Source organism: Monodelphis domestica, chromosome 2 (assembly GCF_027887165.1).
Source record: "Monodelphis domestica isolate mMonDom1 chromosome 2, mMonDom1.pri, whole genome shotgun sequence".
NCBI classification, from domain to species: Eukaryota; Metazoa; Chordata; class Mammalia; order Didelphimorphia; family Didelphidae; genus Monodelphis; species Monodelphis domestica.
In genome coordinates, this window is record NC_077228.1 from 72420704 (window position 1) to 72443128 (window position 22425).

The 22425-nt window shown below is 37.1% G+C and overlaps 1 protein-coding gene across 4 annotated transcripts in view; it reads right to left on the bottom strand.

Moving 5' to 3' along the window:
- Window positions 1–4768: 4768 nt before the first annotated feature.
- Window positions 4769–22425, bottom strand: part of ASTN1 (astrotactin 1) — a 505111-nt gene continuing 487454 nt past the window's right edge. For all 4 annotated transcript variants that reach the window (XM_007480837.3, XM_056815583.1, XM_001373628.5 and 1 more), the window contains 2 exons: window positions 20239–20422; window positions 4769–8597 (listed from right to left, as the gene is read on the bottom strand). In XM_007480837.3, the coding sequence (XP_007480899.1) occupies window positions 8360–8597; window positions 20239–20422 (422 nt within the window). In that variant the 3' untranslated portion in view covers window positions 4769–8359. The remainder of the gene's footprint in view (window positions 8598–20238; window positions 20423–22425) is intronic.

A 22425-nucleotide genomic window follows, 5' to 3' on the forward strand; every position in this document is an offset into this window, starting at 1 on the left:
TTTTTGGTGTGAGTGTGGGCTCATTAATGAATTCAATTGTGGTAGAGTGGGGGGAAAAGACAAAGAGAGGATGGTCATAACAGAGACCAGGAATGAATCGTTTCATTTAGGGCTATAAAGAAAAGGGTGTAGAATCCTTTGCATTTGAAATAGTGACCTTATTTGAGAAAATTTAATATGGCCTGGAAAACCAGTACATAGGAGAATGAACCAAGGTACAGTGTATAAACACTTATCCAGAGACAAATAACACCTACATCCTTATTGTTATCCTATGACCAGAGATCTACAATTGGAAATAGCCCAAGAAAATTTATCTAAATCCTTTCATTTTATAGATGCAGGAACTGAGACCTAGAGAGATTAAATGATAATATTTGTGGTCAAACAGATAGCAAGTTGTTCCCAGGGGAAAATGAACCCAGTTCCTTGGACTTCAGAATTAGTACCCCTACAATAGATGTACAAAAAAGACCAAGACTCAGGAGATCTGCATTTAAGTCTAGCCTTTGCTACATTCTAACTCTATGATGTGGCTTCTAGGTAACTTCTAGGTCTAAATATTCTTTCATTCTGTTATCTACTCTTTCAACCCATACTTTCTGGCACATAAACAAAAGGGTTGATTGGAGATTTTGCAGTGGAATCTTTTTCAGAAGTTTTCAAGGACTCTGAGATCAGAGGTTGGGAGGAAGAAAGTACTAGGTATGGAAAAAAAAACCCATTACAAATCCAAAGAGATAAAGCAAGGCATGGAGTATACTAGGAATCGTAGTTAGGCCAATATGGTTGGTTGGGAGAGGGCCCAGAAACGAAGAGAGATCTCTGAATCCAACTAGGATGGAGGTAGAGTAATAGTAATCAAGTTGGTTCTTATTAAATATGCTCTTTAATATTATATCTTAACCAAATTAACTAGAAGAGAAAGGTAAAAGCAAATTCTACAGGTGCCTTCTCAGGATACTGAAAGGCCAGACTTTTAGATTTGCTGTAAATGGAGTATTTGTCACAAACTTTAAATAATCTTTAACATGCAGTGAACAGTGAAAAGGGAATCAGATATATCACTTGTTCTTGAGCCAAACTACTCAGTAAATACTTGTCTGGGGCTATTTCTCATCTAACAACATTTTTTTTAATTTTTTCCAACTGCTATTTTCTTTATCCTTCCTTCTTTCCTTTATGGAATCTAAGCATAGTCATTTCAATAAATGTAAAATGGAATATTTTCAAATGTTCTAAATATTTTAGAGAGAGATGGGAATCATCTGATCCCCAAATTAGAGATTTGAAGAAGAGAAGATATTTATTCCAGCTCCCTAATTTTACAGATGAGGAAACTGAGGTCCAGGGATGATCATAAACTAGCCCAATGTTACCCAGGTAGTGATAAAGGCAGGAATTTAATCCAGGTCCTTTGATGAGAAACACAAGGCTATTTCTATTGTAACATTCTATGAAGTTGATGTCTTCTTCAATCAATCAACACTTGCCAACGGTTGATTAAATGCTTGCATACACACACACACACACACACACACACACACACACACACACACACACACATATATACATCACCAATTGAGATACTATAGAAGAAGAGAAGAGGACACAGGAAACACTTGAGTAATTTCCACAGTTAGTAAATAAAACATGCATAAAGATATGACAAATATGCTGAGCAGAAATAGTCAGACAGGTAGATATGAAGAAAAATGAGAAGAGAGTCACAAAAATTATAGAAAGGAGATAGCATCCAAGAAAAGATACTCAATAATGTCAAAGTATTTATAGCAGTCAAGAAGAATGAAGATTAAGAAAATTCCATTATATTTGGCAAATAGATCACTAGTAACTTTTGAGAGGATAGTTTCCATTTAGTGATGAAGGTGGAGTCCAGATAATGAGGGTATAGAAGACAGGTCAAGATTAATTTGTTTCTTGAAAGAGTTTATCTGTAAAATAGAGAAGAGATACAGAGAAATATGGGCTTTATAATCTCTCAATAAGAATGAAGGAGGGAGGCAACTAGGTGGCTCAGTGGATTGAGAGCCAGGCCTAGAGGAGGGTTGTCCTGGGTTAAAATCTGGCCTCTAATACTTCCTAGCTGTGTGATCTTGGGCAAGTCATTTGCCTATCTTTTACTGCTCTTCTGCCTGGAAATCAATACACAATATTGATTCTAAGGTGAAAGGTGAGGTACTAAAAAAAAAGAATGGAGGAATGTTGGTCATGCTTATAGGCATCAGGGAAAGAGCCAGTGGATAAAGATTAAAAGTGGAATTAGAGATGGGGGGGGGGGAGGAAAGTGGGGGTGAAAGGAGGAAGGGACCGAGAGATAAAGGAGGAGGTCATTATAGTCAGGACAATTTGTTGGAGAAGAGAAGAAAACATGAATGGATGGTATGGATCAAGGATGCATATAGAGCTGTTAGTCTTGAAAAGAAGGGCCACTTCAACATTAGTCGGTCCAGCAAAACACATTTATTAAGCACTTACTATGTGTCATACCCTGACTGGAAATGCAATGACCAACATGATCCTTGTCCTCAATGATCTTACATTATTCTAATGAAGGAGACAACATTAGGCATCTATAGATCATATAGAGAGTAAGTGGAAAGCAATCTAAGTGGGAAAAAAATTGTTAACTTTTATTCTCTGGGATAGGTCTTCTGAAAAAGGGAAGATTTTAGTTGAATATTAAAGTCAACCAGGGAAACTAAGGGGCAAGAGGAGGGAATATGGGTTATGCTCAACATTTCACTTATACTCAACTTACATATGCAATCACACAACATATACATATATATATATGTACCCTTCTAATGCAGTTATCACTCTCATTCAAACCCATAACATCTCATTCTTAAACTATGTTAATAGCATTCTAGTTGTTCTTCCTACCTCAAATCTATTTCCGTTGCAGTCCATCCTCTATTTAACTTCCAAAGTGATTCTAAACCACAGATCTGTCCATGTTGCCCCTTCAAGCCTACCCATTTGATCAATCTAATAATTCTTTATTACATTCAGAATCAAGTTATGACATCCTCTGGTGACCTTTTAAAAAAATTAATAACCTCTGTCGTCCCTATATTCCCAGTGTTTATCTGCCTTTTTTCTCCTCTATATATTCTGAGATAAAATTATATTGGTCTCCTTATGCTTATCCAAATTCAAGACACTTCATCTCCCCATTTGCCCCATTTCCCCGACTGTCCCCCATCCTTGTTTATCATCTTCAACTCTTCCTTATGGCTTTTCTGGTTTCTTTCAAGATTCAATTGAAAGCCCATCTTCTGCAAGAAGCCTTCTCCCTATACCAGAGTACTTTCCCTCTGAGATTATCTTTGATGTATCTTGGATATATCTTGTTTGTACACATCTGTTAACATCATGTCTTCCACATTACACTGTGAGCACTTTGAGAGCCGTGTGTGTGTGTGTGTGTGTGTGTGTGTGTGTGTGTGTGTGTGTGTGTGTGTGTGTGTTTGCCTTGCTTTGTATCCCCAGGGCTTACAATCATGCCTAGCAGCTAGGAGACAGAGGGTGGCCTGAAGTCCTGACTTCAAATTTGACTTTAGATACTCCCTAGCTGTATAACTCTGGGAAAATCACTTGCCTTCTGTCTGCTTCAGTTTTCTCAAATCTATTTCACAAGATTGTGGTGAGGACTAAATTAAATGAGATAACATTTGTAAAGCACTTTGCACAATGACTGTCCACACTGTTGGCACTTAATAAATGCTTTTTGCTAATGATGGAATCTGACAGATCTTGCCTTTCTCTGACAAATCCTCTGTGAAGCCAAAGTTACCTCCTTCACATGAAGATGTAAGTAATGTTATGCTCCTAGAATGGAGAAAATATTAACTTTTAATCCTTACCTTTATGTAGCAAAACTTTTATTCTTTTACCTTTTTATATAACAAAATGATTAGAAATGATTGTTGAATTGAATGGTGACATCCAAGTAGGAATCTAGTAAAGACGTTGACTTGAAAAATTCAAAATAACTTACCTGAGGTTCCACAGTTAGATTTTAGGATGATAACACCTTTTTATTGTATTCCATTATGGAGAGAGGCAAACAGACACTTTCATTTGAACATTCCTCTAGAAAATCATTGTATAAGAGAACAACCTATCATGGACCTATTAACAAAATTCAGACACCAAGTCAAGAATTCAGTATTTCTGATATCAGGGACTAAAGGTATTTCTTTGCTAAATTTTGCTTGGAGGTCAAAAAATTTAATCTGCCACTATTTGGGTATATAATGGAATTTTCACCAGATGCATTTCCAATGAATTGGCCATAGACAACTTGGTGGCCATTTCAAAGTGAGTGAGGAATAGTCTCCTTGGAAAATGTTAGGAAATGTAAGGTAAGAAAAGAGTGCTGTTATGGAGAAGAAGTTGTGGTGGCATATAGTTTTAGATAGAGAATAGGCCTTGGAATCAGGAAGACTTGAATTCAAGTCCTGCCCCTTACACTTATTGGCTGTAAGACCCAGGAAAAGGGATTTAAACTCTCAGTGCCTCTACATAGTTCCCTGAGATCATAGATTTCAGAATAGGTGCCAATTAAAATCATTGAAGGAAGATTCCTAACTGGCACTTCCCTAGAAAGATAAAATCACAGAACTGTTCTCCCACCCACCCAACTCTCCAACAAAAATAGCAGCTAAGAGTCAAAATCCAAAGAGTAATCCTATTTCCAGATAATCTAGAGAGAGGGATACAAATTCATACAACCAACAAATACTAACAGCTTTGTTTAATATTTAGTTAACTTTTTTATATTTTTAAAACAATTATACAATATTTTTAAATAATACTGTTATACCTGAAGTTGGTCACACGGTGTTCTTTCATCCCATCTACAGCAGTAAGAATATTTCTCACACTAGGTTTCTTAATAAGATCATCTTAATAGCAAGAAGTGTGGTGTTTGTTTTCAATCATTAACCCAAAATAATAAATGGACCAATCTCCAAAGAAAGTAACTAAATGGTGAGTTAAAAGCCACAAGGCTAGTAGAGAGAGATACATATGTGTTCAAGAGGGAACACCCAGAAATTTGGCTGCATGAGAACATGAGAACAATGGGAAAGAAAGAAGGGATGAGGGGAGAGACAAAGACAGAGACAGAGAGACAAAGAGAAAAACAGAGAGACAGAGAGATAAAGGAGAGGAGACAGGCCGGGAGGAGAGAGGAGGGAAGGGGAGAGAAACCACCTAAGGACTGATTAGTTTAACAGTGTGGAAAATGGGAAGAGGTGAGAGGTCAGGATAATACAAGAGAAGACAAGAGAGGATGGAAGGAGAGAGTAAAGGAAATTCCTAAGGACCAACTAATATGGCAGCCTGGAAATTGGGAGATTTGATACTGGAAAAAATACCACTATCAACTTCTGGCTATAGGGACTCCTTGGGGCAACTTCATTGCATGCCAGCTGGTGATCACAGGACTTTAATTCCTACAACATTGCTCATCTGTCCTAAGGATGCCCCTGTTCTTATAGGGCCCTCTTTTATACCCTGAGGGTCAATGGTGGTAGGTGGGACCAAGACCAAAGTAAAGAGTATGGAATAGAGGAAAATAGAGGAAGGGAATCTTATTGGAAGTCCGGGAAGGTTTGGAATCAAAAGAAGGGTGTATAGGAGAGAATGGGCTAGGCAGCAGATAGGGTATAAAGGAGAATTGATGAGAGGAAAAAACTGGAAGAGAAAGATCTTTAAAGGGATAAGGGATATGAACAAAAGGGAGAGAAGAAAGGAGGAAAGAGAGGGAGGCAATATTTCAAAGGCAAAAGCACAGAAGGGCCAAGATTCAGAGGTAATGGTGTCATTTACTGCATCCCAAGTCCCATCAGCACACTCACTGAAAGAGCAGGAAGACATTGTTGCCATCAATTTAACACTTTTCCAGAGGCAAAGACAATAAGAAACACCAAAGGCCACTCCCCCACCCTGACCCCAACTCTTGCACAGGGCCTCTTTGTTTGTTTGTTTACTAATTGTTAATTAAATACTAAATCACTCTCATCAGTGAGAAATCTCTGATGGGAGAGCAGGGAAGTAGAAAAAATTGTGTAAAAATCTCAGCATTTCACCTCAGTTACTAGTGTACTGCCATAGGAGAAGTGCTAGGGAATAAAGTCCTCTATTGGCCATGATACTCAGACCTCCAAAGAACTCTCAGGAAGATTTCACTAGAGGATGCAAAGGAAGTATGGGTGAACTCTGCTCATCCTCCTGAGATGGAAGGCTGGCATTCAGGAAACAGACTTGATAATATCATTAATTTCTTCGAACCCAGAATTCAAACTTCTTATTCATCATGGGCTGAGGGTAACCTCAGGAAGAAAAGGGGCCACATCAAGTTCCACTTAGAGACAAATGGAACTCTACAACCATCTATAGAGCTGGTGCTCCACCCCACCCCAAGTGAGAGAGAGAGTGGGAAGACAGGACTAATGGTAAACTCCAGCTTTTTAATCAGCCATCTCTTAAGGTCCCTTAACAGAACTGCATCTGGGGGATCAATCTGGGGCTCCTCTCTGTTGAAGCTATTGCAGTCCCCTAAGATTCACTCTGTGAGGAACAGATTTCTAAATTCACCTGAATCTCCATTTTGAAGGGTGAGTTAATACATGTCAACTATTCTCAGAAAAGTCAAAGTCTAGCTTTATTCAGTGCCTCACCTCACCTACCTTCCACTCCTTTCCCACCTTCCCCATGTCCTTCCAGGTAAGGAACACAAGCCTGAAGGCAGTGAAGCTTGGAGCAGGTTTGAATATTTGGGTTGGGATATGAGGGAAGCAGCATAGTCTGAATAGAATATCATCCTAAGTAGCCAATGATGAAAGTTCACAATAAAACCTTTTCTCATTAGTGGGGTATTTTTTAATGGGAGCACTTGAACTTCCACCATGCTCCTCTAGAAAAAAAATCTCTATGCTGTGGGGCTCTAACTTGGAGTGGGAGGACACTTTCACTGGAGTCCTTCCTTTCTCCTGAAAAGTCATCAAGAGAAAAGATTTGCAAGATTGGCTGAATAATTTCACATGGTTAGTAAGGGGGAAAATATCCAGGAGGATTTTGTGAGCACTTTGCAAGCTAAAATACTGACATGAAAGAAATGAACCTCTTCTAAGATGATCATTGAATTAATGCAGTGTCTATGCATGGAGGACAGGTTGGGGGGGGAGGAATTTTGAGGAGAATAAGGAGCACCTGGTAATTTGGCTTTTATGGATAAAACACCAAAACAACAACAACAAAAAAAAGATTTTTTTCCCTGACCTGAAGAAGTTCATGGGAACTAGTATTGCAGGAGATAAGAAAGAGGCATGACTTTTTTGCTTCAATTTTTCTTCCTCAATAAAAAAGGTATAATTCCACAGAATAGAATATCTATCTGAAAAGGAGAGAGAGGTGGGGATTTACTTTCTCCTAACCAGGGAAATGTAAAAACATCCATCTGCCCAGAGGGAGCTTACAATTGGTCCTTCCTGGATGCTAAAGAATGGCCAGAAGTTCTAGAAGTTCTGGAGGACCTCTTCTATACTATGATACATGAAAATGTTGGTGGATATCACCTCAAAAGAGAAATGCCCTAATGTTCCTTATGTAGCAGTGAGGAAAGAAAGAGAAAATGGGAGAGGACAACAGCCTCTCTCCACATAAGATTCTTTTCTTCTGTAGGTCTAGTTCATTTAGAAAACAGTCTAGCAAAGAATGAAAGAGAGGTGGAGGAAATGGCCATCATTTGCCCTACTCTCACCCTATTGGCACGTTTGGGAAACTCAGGAGCTCTGTGGGGATCAATTCAAACCCATCCTTTGTTAGAGCTGACACTTCTATACCACACTACCGACTACATAGGTCTTCGTAAGTCTAATGGACTGAAAGCTCAGCTCTTCCTCTGAGTATATCCCTCTGAGTGTGGCACAGGAGGGAGACACAGTGGGGAGCATGGGTTCAGAGAGAGGGAGAAAGGAAATCTGTGCATGATTTTCATCTGGAGCATGGAGCAGTTTGATGAAACTTTTAGAAAAACAATGGAAATAAATCGACAACAACAACAATTTAAAAATCCTAAAGAAATCCCTCAAAGGAAAAGGGCACTGAACGAAACCTCAGGCTGGCAAGGTCATGCTGAAGAAGAATTTCATATCGAAGAAGTCCTGCAGAGAGCAGTGAGGGCGTCTTCCCTGGTTGACATTATTTTTTAACTTTGGAGGTGTCAATAGTCCATTAAAATATTTAATCAACAAACCAAACCAACCCCCAAACTCTTCCTCCCTCCTGCTCAGTCTTGGTGGCCCTTTGCAGGACCCCTGAATCACTAGTTATCTTTGTTGTCTCCATAATCATTGTACAGGACGCTGAGTGTCTGCTCCTCACAGGTTTTCTTGAGGTCTCGGGTAAGCTCTGACCACTCCAGTCCATAAGGCTTGATCTCGCGATAGCGGCAGGCCAAGTACTTGAGTGAGATGCGTTGCAGGCTTATCTTGGGTTCCTGGAGGAGGCCATTGCACCAGTTGCTGAGGTCTCCAAGTTGGGAGAGGATGAGTCCAGCTTTCCTGTGGGCCAGACATGAAGATAATAGATTGGTAAGTCAGCCAAGAAAACAAGAAGACAAAACACAAGGCAAAGATCAAGAGAACAGAAGGATAAATGTGGAAAATGAAAAAAGAAAAAGAAATGATTAGGGTGGGAATGGAGGAATAAAGGTTGGTAATATGGTACAATAGAAAAAGAAGCAGAGAAACGAGATGAAAGAATGAGAGAGAAGTAATATGAATGGATACACATACACAAAACACGAGCACACATAACTCACATACAAATAAGAAAAAAGCAATGAAAAATTGTTTTTCAATGGCAAAAACCAATGTCTCAATCTTTAAGAGAATAGACTACTACTATACTTAGGTTCATGCCTGAAAACTCATTCAGAATGAAGGATTGGCCAATTCAGAAAGACATTAAAAAATTCAAATAACCAAGGCATTTTTATTCATCTATGATTCTCCCTCCTTTCCCAAGGGGAAAAAAATAATACAAACAAAACAACTGGAGTGTTAAAAGTTCTCACACTCTATAGGGTTTTTTGTTTGTTTGTTTTGTTTTTATTTTCAGCAATGCATTGAACTGGAAGTAAAAATTACCCATGGGTTCCATGACACAGATGCTAAGATAGTAAGTTGTCATGTAAGAAGGATAAGTACAAACACAATAATCTGACTGATTCACTCTGATACTTTTGCAAAACATACCTTTTTGGACCCATTGCCTCATTGACCTTCTTAGGTGCTCATGATTCTTCCTTCTAAATGCCCCTGAGAGCTAGTTAGAAGACTATAATGGCCTTGTTTAAATTTTGGATTTAAATAACTAGAAATGGTTCTGCCCTCCAGTGCTAACATTTTGTGTTTCTGAAGTCAAAGAGAAAGTACATATTAGTGACAGGATGTCATACTTATGTTAGAGGAACAAAGAAGAGAATCATAGCTCCATAGGTCTCAATAGAGTATGCCCATAGCCTTCCTCAAAACTAAAGGGACATTTGATCACTGAATTTTTCTTGAATGGAGATGACCATAAGGGAGACCTCCTGACCTACTGTCCAATGAAACTAGACTAAAGGTCCAGCAGTCTTTGTGGATATATTTATATTTCTCTGAAGCATTCTTTTCTGCTGAGTCTTTATGGAATATACCTAACATATAGTCCTTAGATCTCAAATCCTTCAATTAATTGAGTCAGGATAAGAACTACAAGAAAGCAAGAGGGTCAACTTACTCAATGGTAAGCACTTTTTAAAGTTAAGATGGAAGTAAAAGGAAGATTCAGGAAGGGATAGGACCTCGATTTGGCATGGATGGGAAAGTGACAGAGAAGGTAGCACTCCTTAGAGGATTATAGAAGATAAAAGTTGGGAAAAGTCTTTTGAGATCATTTAATGCAAACCATATCTGATCATTAATCCTCTCTATAATTTATCCAACATTTGACCTTTGATTAAATACTCATTAAGTGGGAATTTCTTGAGACCAGCAAACTCAATTTTTGGAAAACTAATATTTTGCAAAGTTTTTTTTTGTCCTTATATTGAACCAAAATTATCTCTACTTCTCTCCTCTGGTTGAAGTTAGAAATTGAATTCCTCTATAACATTACAGCCCTTCATATTCTTGAAAATACCTTTATGGCTAGCTTTGTTTTCCCTTTTCCTAAACATCTCCAGTTCTTTACATCCACATTATGTAGTACAAATATTAAAGCTTCTTGCCCTTCTGGTTTCCCTCAGGGTGGCAATGTTCTTTTTTCTTTAATTATAAATGACACCCAGAACTGAACAAATAATTCATCTATGATCTGACTAGGGTAGAGTACAATGGATTTATCACTTTTCTTCCTCTTCAAAGTATATCTCTCAACATAATCTGAAATCATATATTTGTTTCTTCTTTTATTTTTCTCATTTCTTTCCTCTTTGGGGATTGGAGTGTGGGTGTAGGGTCCTGCCACTTTGTTAACTTAGACCAAATTTTCACTCTAATATCCAAAATATATTTCAAAATATCCAGGGGACAGCTGGATAGCTCAGTGGATTGAGAATCAGGCCTAGAGGCGGGAGGTCCTAGGTTCAAATCTGACCTCAGCCACTTCCCAGGTGTGTGACCCTGGGCAAGTCAGTTGACCCCCATTGCCTAGCCCTTACCACTCTTCTGCCTTGGAGCCAATACACAGTATTGACTCCAAGACAGAAGGTAAGGGTTTTAAAATAAACAAACAAATAAACAAATGAATGAATGAATGAATAAATAAATAAATAAATAAATGAAATATCCAAAAGTTTAGACAGCACACCTCTATAATCATCCATGCCCACTTGGCATTTCTTCAATTGATTTTTAAAGCATCAAGAGTAGATATTCATATTTGCTTCTATTAAATTTCATCTTATTAGATTTTGCCTATCATTGTGGGGTAGGGATCTTTTTTGGATTTTGTCAGTGTCACCTATCCTTCCCAGTTATGTATTAACTTTAACTTGACAAGCATACCAAATATTCATTTGTATAAGTAATTGATTAAGATGTTGAAAAGATCAGGACTGTGTACATATTACTGACACACTCCACAAAAAAAAAAAAACACCCTCCAAGTTGACATCAAGATATTAATGATTGCTCTTTAGATTTAGCTATTTAATCATTTCTACATTCACCTAAAGGTTTATTTTCTAACTATGTCTCAATTTTCTCTACAAGGGGATTTTGAAAGAATTTTTCAGATTCTTTACTGGAATATAGAGAAAATTTTGTTTATTTCATCCTTCTTGCTTACCAGCCACATAGTCCATAAATTAGAAAATGAGGTTAGCAGGGCACAATTTCTTCTTAGTAAGACCATATTGACTCCCAGTGATCAATACTTCTTCAGTGAATCACAAACCATCCTTTTTTGTAACATTGCCAGGAATTGAAATGAAGTTAACTAGCCTACAGTTTCCTATTTGGATTCCCTTACCTTTTTTTTTTTAATCAGGGCATTTGCCTTTTAATAGTCCTATAGAACCACTCTCATTCATAATCAATTAGTAGATTGTAAACTCTTTGAGGGCAGAGACTGATTTAAAAAAAATTTTTTTCTCCCTAGTGCTTAGCACAGGACCTGGCATGTAGTATGCATTTAATAAATGTTTAGTGTCTTTTTACTACTTATTAATGACCTTCAAACACTGAATAACAGAAGCTTGGAAATCTCTGCAGTTCTTTTCAGTGTCCTAAAATAAATTAATCCAGACCTGATGATATCCAAGCTTTGGTATCCTAATTTAAAAAATGATGGTATAAATAATATTTACCTCACATGACTGATGTAAGGATCAAGAGAAATAGAATATGTTCAGTACTTTACAATCCTTAGAACATTTAATATGTATCAGTATTATTATTAATAAATATTAATAAGGATAGGTTGTTTTTTGGCAGCAAAGCAGTAATTATTTCCTTAATTATCTTCTGTCTCCACTGTCTATTACTCATTTCTGCTCTGTCGGTTCCCATCTTCAAATCATTCTCTTTGGAGGGAAACAAAAAATAATAACATAAAAAAATGAGGTTTTCATCATTCTGTATTTCTTACCATCATCTGTTAATATCATTCTGTCTCTGTAAGTAGCAATTCTGTCCCTTCTTTGTTCTTCTACTTTTCCTCAACATAGTCCAACAAAATTTTTTATATTATTCTTGGTTTATCTTCCCAGACTTAATTTATTATGAGTTTTAACTCACTGGATACTATTTTTATAAAACTACATCATGCTTTAGTATTCAAGTTATGTAAACGAACTTGTTTCCAATTTCTTTAGTCTTTTACTCAAACTAAATTAGATGCTAAATTCTCTGTACAACCACATCTGTCTTTTTAGAGAGATCTCCCCTTTTCATTATTAGAATTGTTTTGTATTATATCTGCTGAATTTAAGTGTTGATAGCATCTTACTTCTCTGGAGTTGTTTCCCTGTAGAATTTTAACCCAGATAATCCAACCTATTCTCTATAATCTCATTTTAATCTACTCTCCCCAAATCTAATGCACAGGCTCAATCATGTAACAAACTATCATATGTTCTAAGGCTAAGGTTTTAACTTGCCTCCCAAGTTTCCTATCTTTTTTTGGCAACTAATTTGGTAATTATAGTTCTTCTAGTCATTATGTCCAACTCTTGAGGGAATGAAAAAGGATCATTAAGGTTAGTGAAGAATTTAAGATAGTGTATGACCAACCAAAGATCCCAGCATTTGGAACAAAGACCCATTATTTGACAAAAACTGCTGGGAAAACTGAAAACAGTAAGGGAGAGATTAGGTGTAGATCAACATCTCAAACCCTACACCAAGATAAATTCAGAATGGGTGAATGACTTATACACAAAGAAGGAAACTATAACTAAATTAGGTGAACATAGAATAGTTTACCTGTCACATCTATGGGAATGGAAAGATTTTAAGACCAAGTAAGAGATAGAGAATATTACAAAATATAAAATGAATAATTTTATTACATTAAATTTAAAAGTTTTGTATAAATAAAACCATTACAACCAAAATCAGAAGGGAAGAAACAAATTAAGAAAAAATCTTTATAACAAAAATCTCTGACAAAGGTTTAAGTACTCAGATTTATAAGGCACTAAATCGATTGTACAAAACATTAAGCCATTCCTCAATTGATAGATTGGCAAAGGACATGTATAAGCAATTTTCTTTTAAAGAAATCAAAACTATCAATAAGCACATAAAAAGTGTTCTAAATTTCTTATAATCAGAGAAATGCAAATCAAAACAACACTGAGATACCACCTCACACGTAGCAGATTGGCTAATATGAGAGCAAAGGAAAGTAATAAATGTTGGAGGGGATGTGGTAAAATTGGGATACTGATGCACTGTGGATGGAGTTGTGAATTGATCCAACCATTCTGGAAGGCAATTTGGAACTATGCCCAAAGGGCATTAAAAGATGGCCTGCCCTTTGATCCAGCCATACCACTGCTGGGTTCATATCTGAAAGAGATAATAAGGAAAAAATACTTGTACAAAAATATTTATAGCCACGCTATTTGTGGTGGAAAAAATTGGAAAATGAAGGGATGCCCTTTGATGAGGGGATGCCCTTTGAGTGGGTAATGGCTGAACAAATGTGGTATCTATTGGTGATAGAACACTATTGTGCTGAAAGGCATAATGAACTGGAAGCAATTCCATGTGAAATGGAATGACCTCCAGGAATTGATGCAGAGTGAAAGGAGTAGAACCAGGAGAACATTGTACACAGAGACAAACACACTGTGGTACAATCGAACATAATGGACTTCTCTACTCGCAACAATGCAATGATCCAAGACAGTTCTGAGGGACTAATGAAAAAGAATGTTATCCACATCCAGAGAAAGAACTGTGGGAGTAGAAACACAGAAAAAAACAACTTCTTGATCACATGGGGTGATGAGGATATGATTACAGATGTAGATTCTAAACAGTCACCCTAGTGAAAATATTAATAATATGGAAATATGTCTTGACCAATGATATATATAAAACCCAGTGGAATTGCTCATTGGCTATGAGAGGTGGGTAGGAGGAGGTAAGGGAAAGAACATGATTCATGTAACCATGGAAAAATATTCTAAAATAAGTAATTAAATAAATTAACTTTAAAAAAAAAGTTATTGAAGACTTTATTAGCTATTCCAGTACTTTTTTTTTCAGAGAGATCTAATAAGATGGTCAGAAATCAAAATATGCCACTGTACCGTACTATGGATATGTTTCTTGAAATCTTTGTTTATTTCTTCCTAATGATGAGGTCATTTATAGTATACCCCTCCTACTATGTCATTTCTCTTTCTTTTATTTCTGATCTTCACCAATATGTTCATTTTCTTTTCAAGTTTCCACCAAACAAAATTCCTTCTAAGTCTTGACTTCATTCTGCATTCTCCTGTTTCCATGCATTCTTAGGCGTTCTGTCTACATTATTTTGGACATATTCATTTTCTGCCTTTGAAAATCCTCTTTTTCTGTGGCTTTGTCAGACTGGATACTTCATTAGTGTTTATTGAATTCAATGAGTTGCATTAATGGTGTCCAGGCTGAGAGTCTTGACAGTGTTGTTGTACTCTATATTGGTCAGATCATAACTGAAATGTGGTGTGTATTTCTAGGGTCACCCTGTAGGGGGCTACTGAAGAAGTGATCTGGAGGATTTGGAGGAAGGTTACTATGAAGGTGAAGGGATAGAAATGATGGCTTGTGAGCATTGCTTAAAGGAAATTGTTTTCTCTGAAGGTGTGTGTGTGTGTGTGTGTGTGTGTGTGTGTGTGTGTGTGTGTGTGTGTGTGTGTGTGTGTGTGTGAGTTGGATGGGGATGATGGGATCAGGGATCAGCAATAGAATAGGTATCTTCAATTATTTAAAGGGAATATATACGGAAGGTGGATTGAAATTGGAAGAAGCAGGAGTAATGAGTGGAAGTTGTGAAGAAATAAATTTAGCCTTAATAGAGGAAAAGAATTTACAATGAGAACTATCAAAAAATTAAGAAATTGCCGTAAGTCGATGTAGCTTTTCCTCCTTACCACAAGTCCCCAAGTATCTCAAAAAAAATTATGTACTTGTTTCTCATGTAGAGGGGATTTTTGTTAAATACATGTTAGATGTGAGGATCTTTGAGGTACCTTCTATTTCTGAACTCACTATATGACCACTTTTATGGTAAGGCTCTATGATGGATTTGAGATTTTGTTAGAGGTTGCACAAGACAGATTCTGAGGTTCTTTCAAACTAGTCACTTGCATGATTCCTTTATTAAGAAACCCCAAAGAACCCAGATGAACCTCTGCCTGGTCAACTTGAAAAATGAAAATCTCCAAGACCATCTCACTCATTTAGGCAGTGTGTTCAAAGGTGGAAAAGTCTCATTCTCTGAGACAGTGATGAATGGTTCTTCATTTGGCACAAAGTCCATTTTATTTTTCACCTGGAGGTCAGCTCACTTGCTAGAATGATTCCATATTTGCTCCTAAAAAGAAAAAAAGATTCCTGCCCCCCCCATCTCTGAACATTATTTTGTGGCCACTCTTTTTTTTCCCTCATGCAAACCAATGTCCTCAAGAGTGATGTCACTGTGTTCCAAAGAGACTGTGAGGGGAAGCCACAGAGATTATGTGGGAGCAAAGGTGTTATGTAGCAAGAATAATTTCTGGGCTGAGAGAGTGGTGTGGGGTCATGTGAGGGGCAGTAATGGTCATCTCAGACTTCAAAGTTGGGTCAAAGGAAAATCAAACAAGCACTCTGCCTGCTGCCTAAGTGCCATCAGCCACAAACCATCTCTCCTGTACCTATTGTCCTCTGTGGTTTGGCTGAGCCAACTGGCCAAGAGGATGTCAAGTTTCCAATTCGTCATCATCCAGGACTTTTGTGGACCCCTTTAACCTTTGCTAACATACTTCTCTTCATCACCAATGACTTATTGGGAGGGGAAGAGTTGGAGGGGTGGGTTTCTACATCATTTTCAAGTGCTAGAGAAAGGAAAATATCCATTTTTTCCTCCAAAGAAGGAAATTGATGAGCTTGTGTTCTTGTTCTTTTGCATTGCTAATTGTTTTCCAAAATTAATTAACAAAGGCCTGCACTTTTTCAAATGGAAACTACAATTATGCTGACAATCCAGTGTTCTGTTTATCACAGATACATCTCCTCTTCTTCTTTATGTCCTCCTCTCTCTACATTCTAGAAGAAAGAGGCAAAAAATCCTGTTCTTCTAAGGAATGTCTAAGGTCACAAAGTCAACATGTTTCCTGAATATTTTTTTTCAAATTCTGAGAACATTAAGGACATTTTGAATGCTAACAATCTTCATGATGGAGAAGAAAATGAATTTCTGGGAGGTCATTTGTAGAAATACAGTCCATGACTTCTGAGACAAGTGACTGCCAAGCAGAAACTAATTTTATTTCAGGAAGATGAGCATACTTTTCTAAAACAAAACAAAACAAACATGCAAACCTTCTTTCTTCCTACAAAAAATGAGAAACTAGGAAAAAAACATCATAGGCCCTTGTCCCTCTGGATCACAATGGATGAGGAAATTACTAGACAGAGTTAGACCTTGGTTGGAGAAAAGTGAACAAAATAAAACAAAGCTGATAGTTTTGTGGCACTGTGCTACAAGAGAGTGAAGAAGAATTCTGGAAACTAAGTCTAATGTGTCTATGAACCTCGTGGAGCACAAAGAGCTTTGACTGAGAAGTCAAAAGACTAGGATTTGAATGAGAACTCTATTGCTTATTAGTTGTGCAATCTTAGGGGGGAAAAATCACCTGAACTATTGGAGCCTCAGTTTTTTCATCTAGAAAATGATATCAGTAGCATCTTTTCCTTCCTTGCTTTAAGGGGTATTCTGAGGATAAATAAAATTGTGTGGAAGATCTTTTATCAAGTGGTATTGAAATTTTTACAATATACACTACTGGTTTTAGTTGCAGAATTTTTCATTTGTACCTAAAGGTTCTATTTACAGAAATAGGGCTATTCTGAAGAGGCTCCTCAAAAAGACTCCTTTACACTTATTTTGTGATTTCAGTATCTACCACCAAACTCAATCATTTGGGTTTATTTATAGATACTTTTCTTCTCAAAGGTTATCATTACCAGTTTTTTTTTCCTTTTTTCCTTTGTGAATATTCTTACTTCAAAGTTAATTTGAAAAACCTACATAGTTACAGAGGTCCGCTTTCCTAGAGCAACAAAATGGTGCTGTAAGGGAAGCAATTTAGGGAGAAGAGAGTAGTAAACAGAGTTCATACTTAAGGGGGAAAAAGAAAAAAAATATATATATACATACATACATATATATGTATATATATATATATATATATATATATGGCAAAATGCTCTCTCACTACTGGCTAAAGCCAATAACAGAGTGAATCATTATTACTCTGAGAAATAAGAATCTGGAATTTTACAATAATTTAAGATTCCCTTTCCTGAACAGTTTTTTTTTTAAGATTATTTTCTGATTACCCTTGATGACCCTGTATATTGTGAAGATTGGATTTAGTTATCTCCTGATTATAACAATGAAGATACTTAGCTCTTCCTTTATTGTGAAGATTACATTGTAATCCCCTGATTGTAACAATGAAGGTGCTGAGCTGTTCCTTTATGGGGAAGATTGAATTGTAATCCACAATCTAATTCATGATTTTAATCTACAAAAAGGTGGTATCTCAGTATTTTAAGTAGATCTATACATTTTAACTACAAAAAGGTGTTAAATAACTACAAAAGGTGAACTAACCAAAACAAGGTGTTAAGTAACCCCAAAAGGCATAGTCTAACCAAAGAAGGTGTGAACTAAAGAGTGGGCACTCCTGGAGAAAAGTGGCTGCTGTGATTGGTAGATGTGAAATTTAGGGGCCCTGACCTAAGAGAAAAAGATCTTTAAAAAGAGCACCAGAGGTCAGAAGAAGATAGATTCAATTCAAGTTGGATGGAGAATCTCTGACTCAGAGTGGAATTGGAGGATCAGCTTCTTGAGCTTGGATTTGATGGAAGATCTGTGACTCAGAGTTGAACTGGAGGAACTGGACCTCTGGAGGTACTTGTGCAGGAGACCTCAAACTGCTTTCCATTTTAGATGGTCATCATTAGTGAGGGAAAGGCTGACTTGGTGACCCCACCTTTCTGGAGGTGTGAAGCCTCCAGGAAAGGCTCATCATCTTGAGACTCTCTTCCCCTGGCTGGGGCTTAGAAATTCTAACTGGTATCAGTGGAAGCCAGAACTCACTTACTCACTCTCACTCTCACTCTCTCTCTCTCTCTCTCTCTCTCTCTCTCTCTCTCTCTCTCTCTCTCTCTCTCTCTCTCTCTCTCTCTCTCTCTCTCTCTCTATCTCTATCTCTCCTCCACCCCTCCCTTTCTCCCTATAAATATATATATATATATATATATATATATATATATGGGGGGGTATATATAAGTATATATCCTTTCCAAAATTTTAATTTCATCCTATCAAATAGAACACAGCTGTTTTTATCTTAGTAACAGAGACCTAAGGTCCAAGCTGAGAGAACTGTTTCTAAATCTCCCTTGCCTTAGGGAACAAAAAACCCAACTGACTGAAGTGTTAACTAGCTGTGAGAAAAACCTGGAAAAGTAGCCCTGCTAGAGAGAGTTATTGTATTAAGTTTTAGTCTTGTCTCAATGTGACCTTTCACCCAGAAAAAGTTAATTGGATTGAAACTTTAAAAAAGGACCATACCCAAACACCTAAAAAATGTGGTTACAGCCAGCACAGTAAAATGACCAAAATTGGACAAACATTGTTCTTTGTCTATTTGATAATCCCAGAGAATGTATGGAAATAGCTATACTCTACACTGTTCCTGGTTGGGATTTTAATTGTTGGAGCTGTAATATTGTATCTATTTTCCTTTAAGAGAAAACTGGAAAATACCGTACATAAGCTAGAGAATCAGATCTCAGAGTTAGGAAGCATGTCAAGCCACCTTTAAACTTAGGTCTTCCTGACTCCATCTCTCTATTACCTATTATTACCTAGCTGTCCATGTATGTATAAAGACAGAAATATATATATAATGTAATAATGAATGTGTATATATGTATGTACATATATACTATACCTATACATATATCATATAAATACATATAAACACATGCACATAAGCTGAACACAAATACATATGTAAACACACAAATATCAATTTTACATTAATTTTATATTCATGCATATTTTGTAGCAGCCTAAATGTATTTTAGCACATATATGTATATAAGCATGTATATACATGCATTTATATTATATTTCTTCAATTATATTAGCCAGTGCCAGCATTAGCCTAAAGAATTGACTAAAAAGCATTAGGCAATGGAAACCTAAAAGCAAAGAACCTTCCAATTCTATTGGGAAGAGTTTGTTGGGTCAATCACAAGCAATAGAGTTAGTATTCCTATCAATGTAGATATCTTAGTTTGTGGAAGTTAATTAAAATGTGATAGAATGTTTCAGTAATTTGTACATCATCTCTGGGATGGGGCTAAGCTCAGGTAAATTAGGGCGGATGTCCACAAGCAATCAGTCACCTTGGTTTACACATTTTGTATTTAGGCTAATGCTTAAAAAGGGTTATAACAAATTCATAAAGAATACATTTGTGCTGTCTACCTGTATTATAATTCATGAAATAGGTTTTCAGATTCTCTGAAGCCCTTATTTTCCATAGGGCATCAAGAAGGGCTATCTGATGAATCGTCTGTTTCAATATTCCTAAATCCTTTCCAGGAAATAAATATTATAGCTCTGCTGCTTATTTGAAATGCCGCCATCTTCTAGGGCTCAAATAGAGGCATAGATAGAGAAACATCCTCCAGGCTCAGGGAACAGGTATTTTGGGAGCTTAGAGAGTGTGTATTGGCCTGGACTAATCAAATCAGGTTTGAGCAGAACTGAGGTTGACAGAGCAGCATAAAAGCCTAGGATTAACTTTTCTGAGCGACTAAGCTCACCCAGGAAAGTTCTCGGTCAAAATTCATGACTAGATTATCTCTACAGCTTGGTGGGGTCATTACACTTGAAAGGGACTGAGATTTAAAGCAGACAATACAATTTGCTGATTACCTGGGGCCTAATTCATCCTCACATCTCCAAGTGAACTCGCCAAAACTCTCATAATGCTGGTTATAGTGATAGAGGACCCGGTGGAGGCTGGGAGAGCCAAGATCCAGGAGGGTGTTATATGCAGTCTGTTGTTCCTTCCCACTGGTATAGCCATTGAAGAGATTGTAGATCTTGTCTGCTATTTCTGAGAAGAAAGAGGGAAAGATCATTAATTATATATATATACACATATATGTATTTAATTTATGTATCTATGCACATGTATCTGTGTAATCATACATGTGTATATAAATACATATAAACACCATCATTTGATTTAAACTCATTAGTTTAATTCAATCTAATTTAACAGATACTTATTAAGTACCTAAGCTATTAAGTGAAAGGTATTACTATGCTAGGTATTAGACACAAAAATAAAAGATGGGCCTTTCCTGGAAAGAATTTATTCCATATCTATATGCATGAGAGATACACAGAGTACCAATCTGTTGATTTAAGTCTTCCAGACTCCAGGTCAAGCACTCTATCCAACGAGCTTTTCTTCTTACACAGCAGTTGCCTTTCAATTAAAAAATAAAATCTAGGAATGTCAAGTCCCAACTTACTTTTATGCCAATTTGATTCTGTTTTAAACCCATGGGCAAGGAAAAATAGTATCAGTTACAAGATGAACAATAGATGCACCCTAACTGATCATCGCATCCACATTACCTTTCACTTCAAACTCATTCCTATTCTGAACTTCCTTTTCCTCCCGGAAGGCACTGTCATTCTGTTCATCTGAGTTTTCATCCAAGGAGCCATCCTCACATTCTCAACTCTTCATTCCTCCCTCCACTCAGTATTCAGTCAGTTGCCAACTTTGTCAGTTCTACTCTTACACACTTCTTGAATCTGTCCCCTTGGCTGGGATCCTAGTTCAGTCTCTTGTCACCTCTAGCCTAAACTGTTGCAACGACCTCCTAATAGGTCTTCCTACGCCTAGTGTCTCCCTTCTCCAATATCCTTCAAATGACTGTTAATCAGTCAACTCACATCGTCTAGGCAACTTAACTTTGTCAGGCAACATCCAAAAGGCTGGGGGAACAATAACAAAAGCAAAACAGTTGCTGTCCTTAAGGAGCTTTTATTCTAACTAGAAAAAATAATGTACTTCATATAAAATGTGTAGATAAACAAGATAAATACAAAATATATCCAGAGAAGATGGAAGGTAACTTGAGAGAGGAAGGCACTAGCAACTGGGGTTGGAGTAGAGGACCAGGAAAGACTCCTGTACCAGGTGGCACAAATTATTCTTTTTTATATTTAATAGTATTTTATTTTTCCCTTTAATTACATGTAAAAATAACTTTAACAACAAATCAATTTTCTTAAAGAGTAGTCCTGACCATGTCATTCCCCTTCTTAAGTAGCTTTACTATCTCTGGAAAAATAAAATAAGAAAAAGAGAGAGACAGACAGACAGAAACACACACACACACACACACACAGAGAGAGAGAGAGAGAGAGAGAGAGAGAGAGAGAGAGAGAGAGAGAGAGAGAGAGAGAAAGAAAGAGAGAGAGAGAAAGAGACAGACTGAGACAGAGAGGTAGACAGAGAGCAAGACAAAGAGAGACAGAGAGGGATGGATTGATGGACAGATTAGACAGACAGACAGAAACAGATAGATAGCTAGATAGGTAGGCAGATAGATTCATTGACATAGATAGATAGATAATGAATAAATAAAATAATAAAATATAAACTTCTCTCTTTGGCGTTTAAAGCCTTCCACAGCCCAATTCCAACATTAAATTATAGACTTGCCTATATTCCAGCCACACTAATTGACAAGTTATTCTTTATACATGATGGCTGGGAGCCATCAGGCCATGACACCTTGACAGAGTCACGCATGGTAGCTAAAGAGGCCACAGAGTGGACCTTGACAAGATGTGATTGCCCACTCAGTCCCCCTACATGACCTCTCTCATCAATACCCCTTACCTATGAATTGACATGATTATTATTCCACCTAGTCTCAAAAGGAATAATGCAAGAGCAAAATACCTGTATCCTAATTCTCCAAAGCATCATCAAAAGATCAGACCCTCAAACCCTATCCCAAAAGACTATCATAGGTTAACTTTTACATAGGTACATAATCCCCAGTGAAACCGGAGATACAAGTCAAGCCCAAA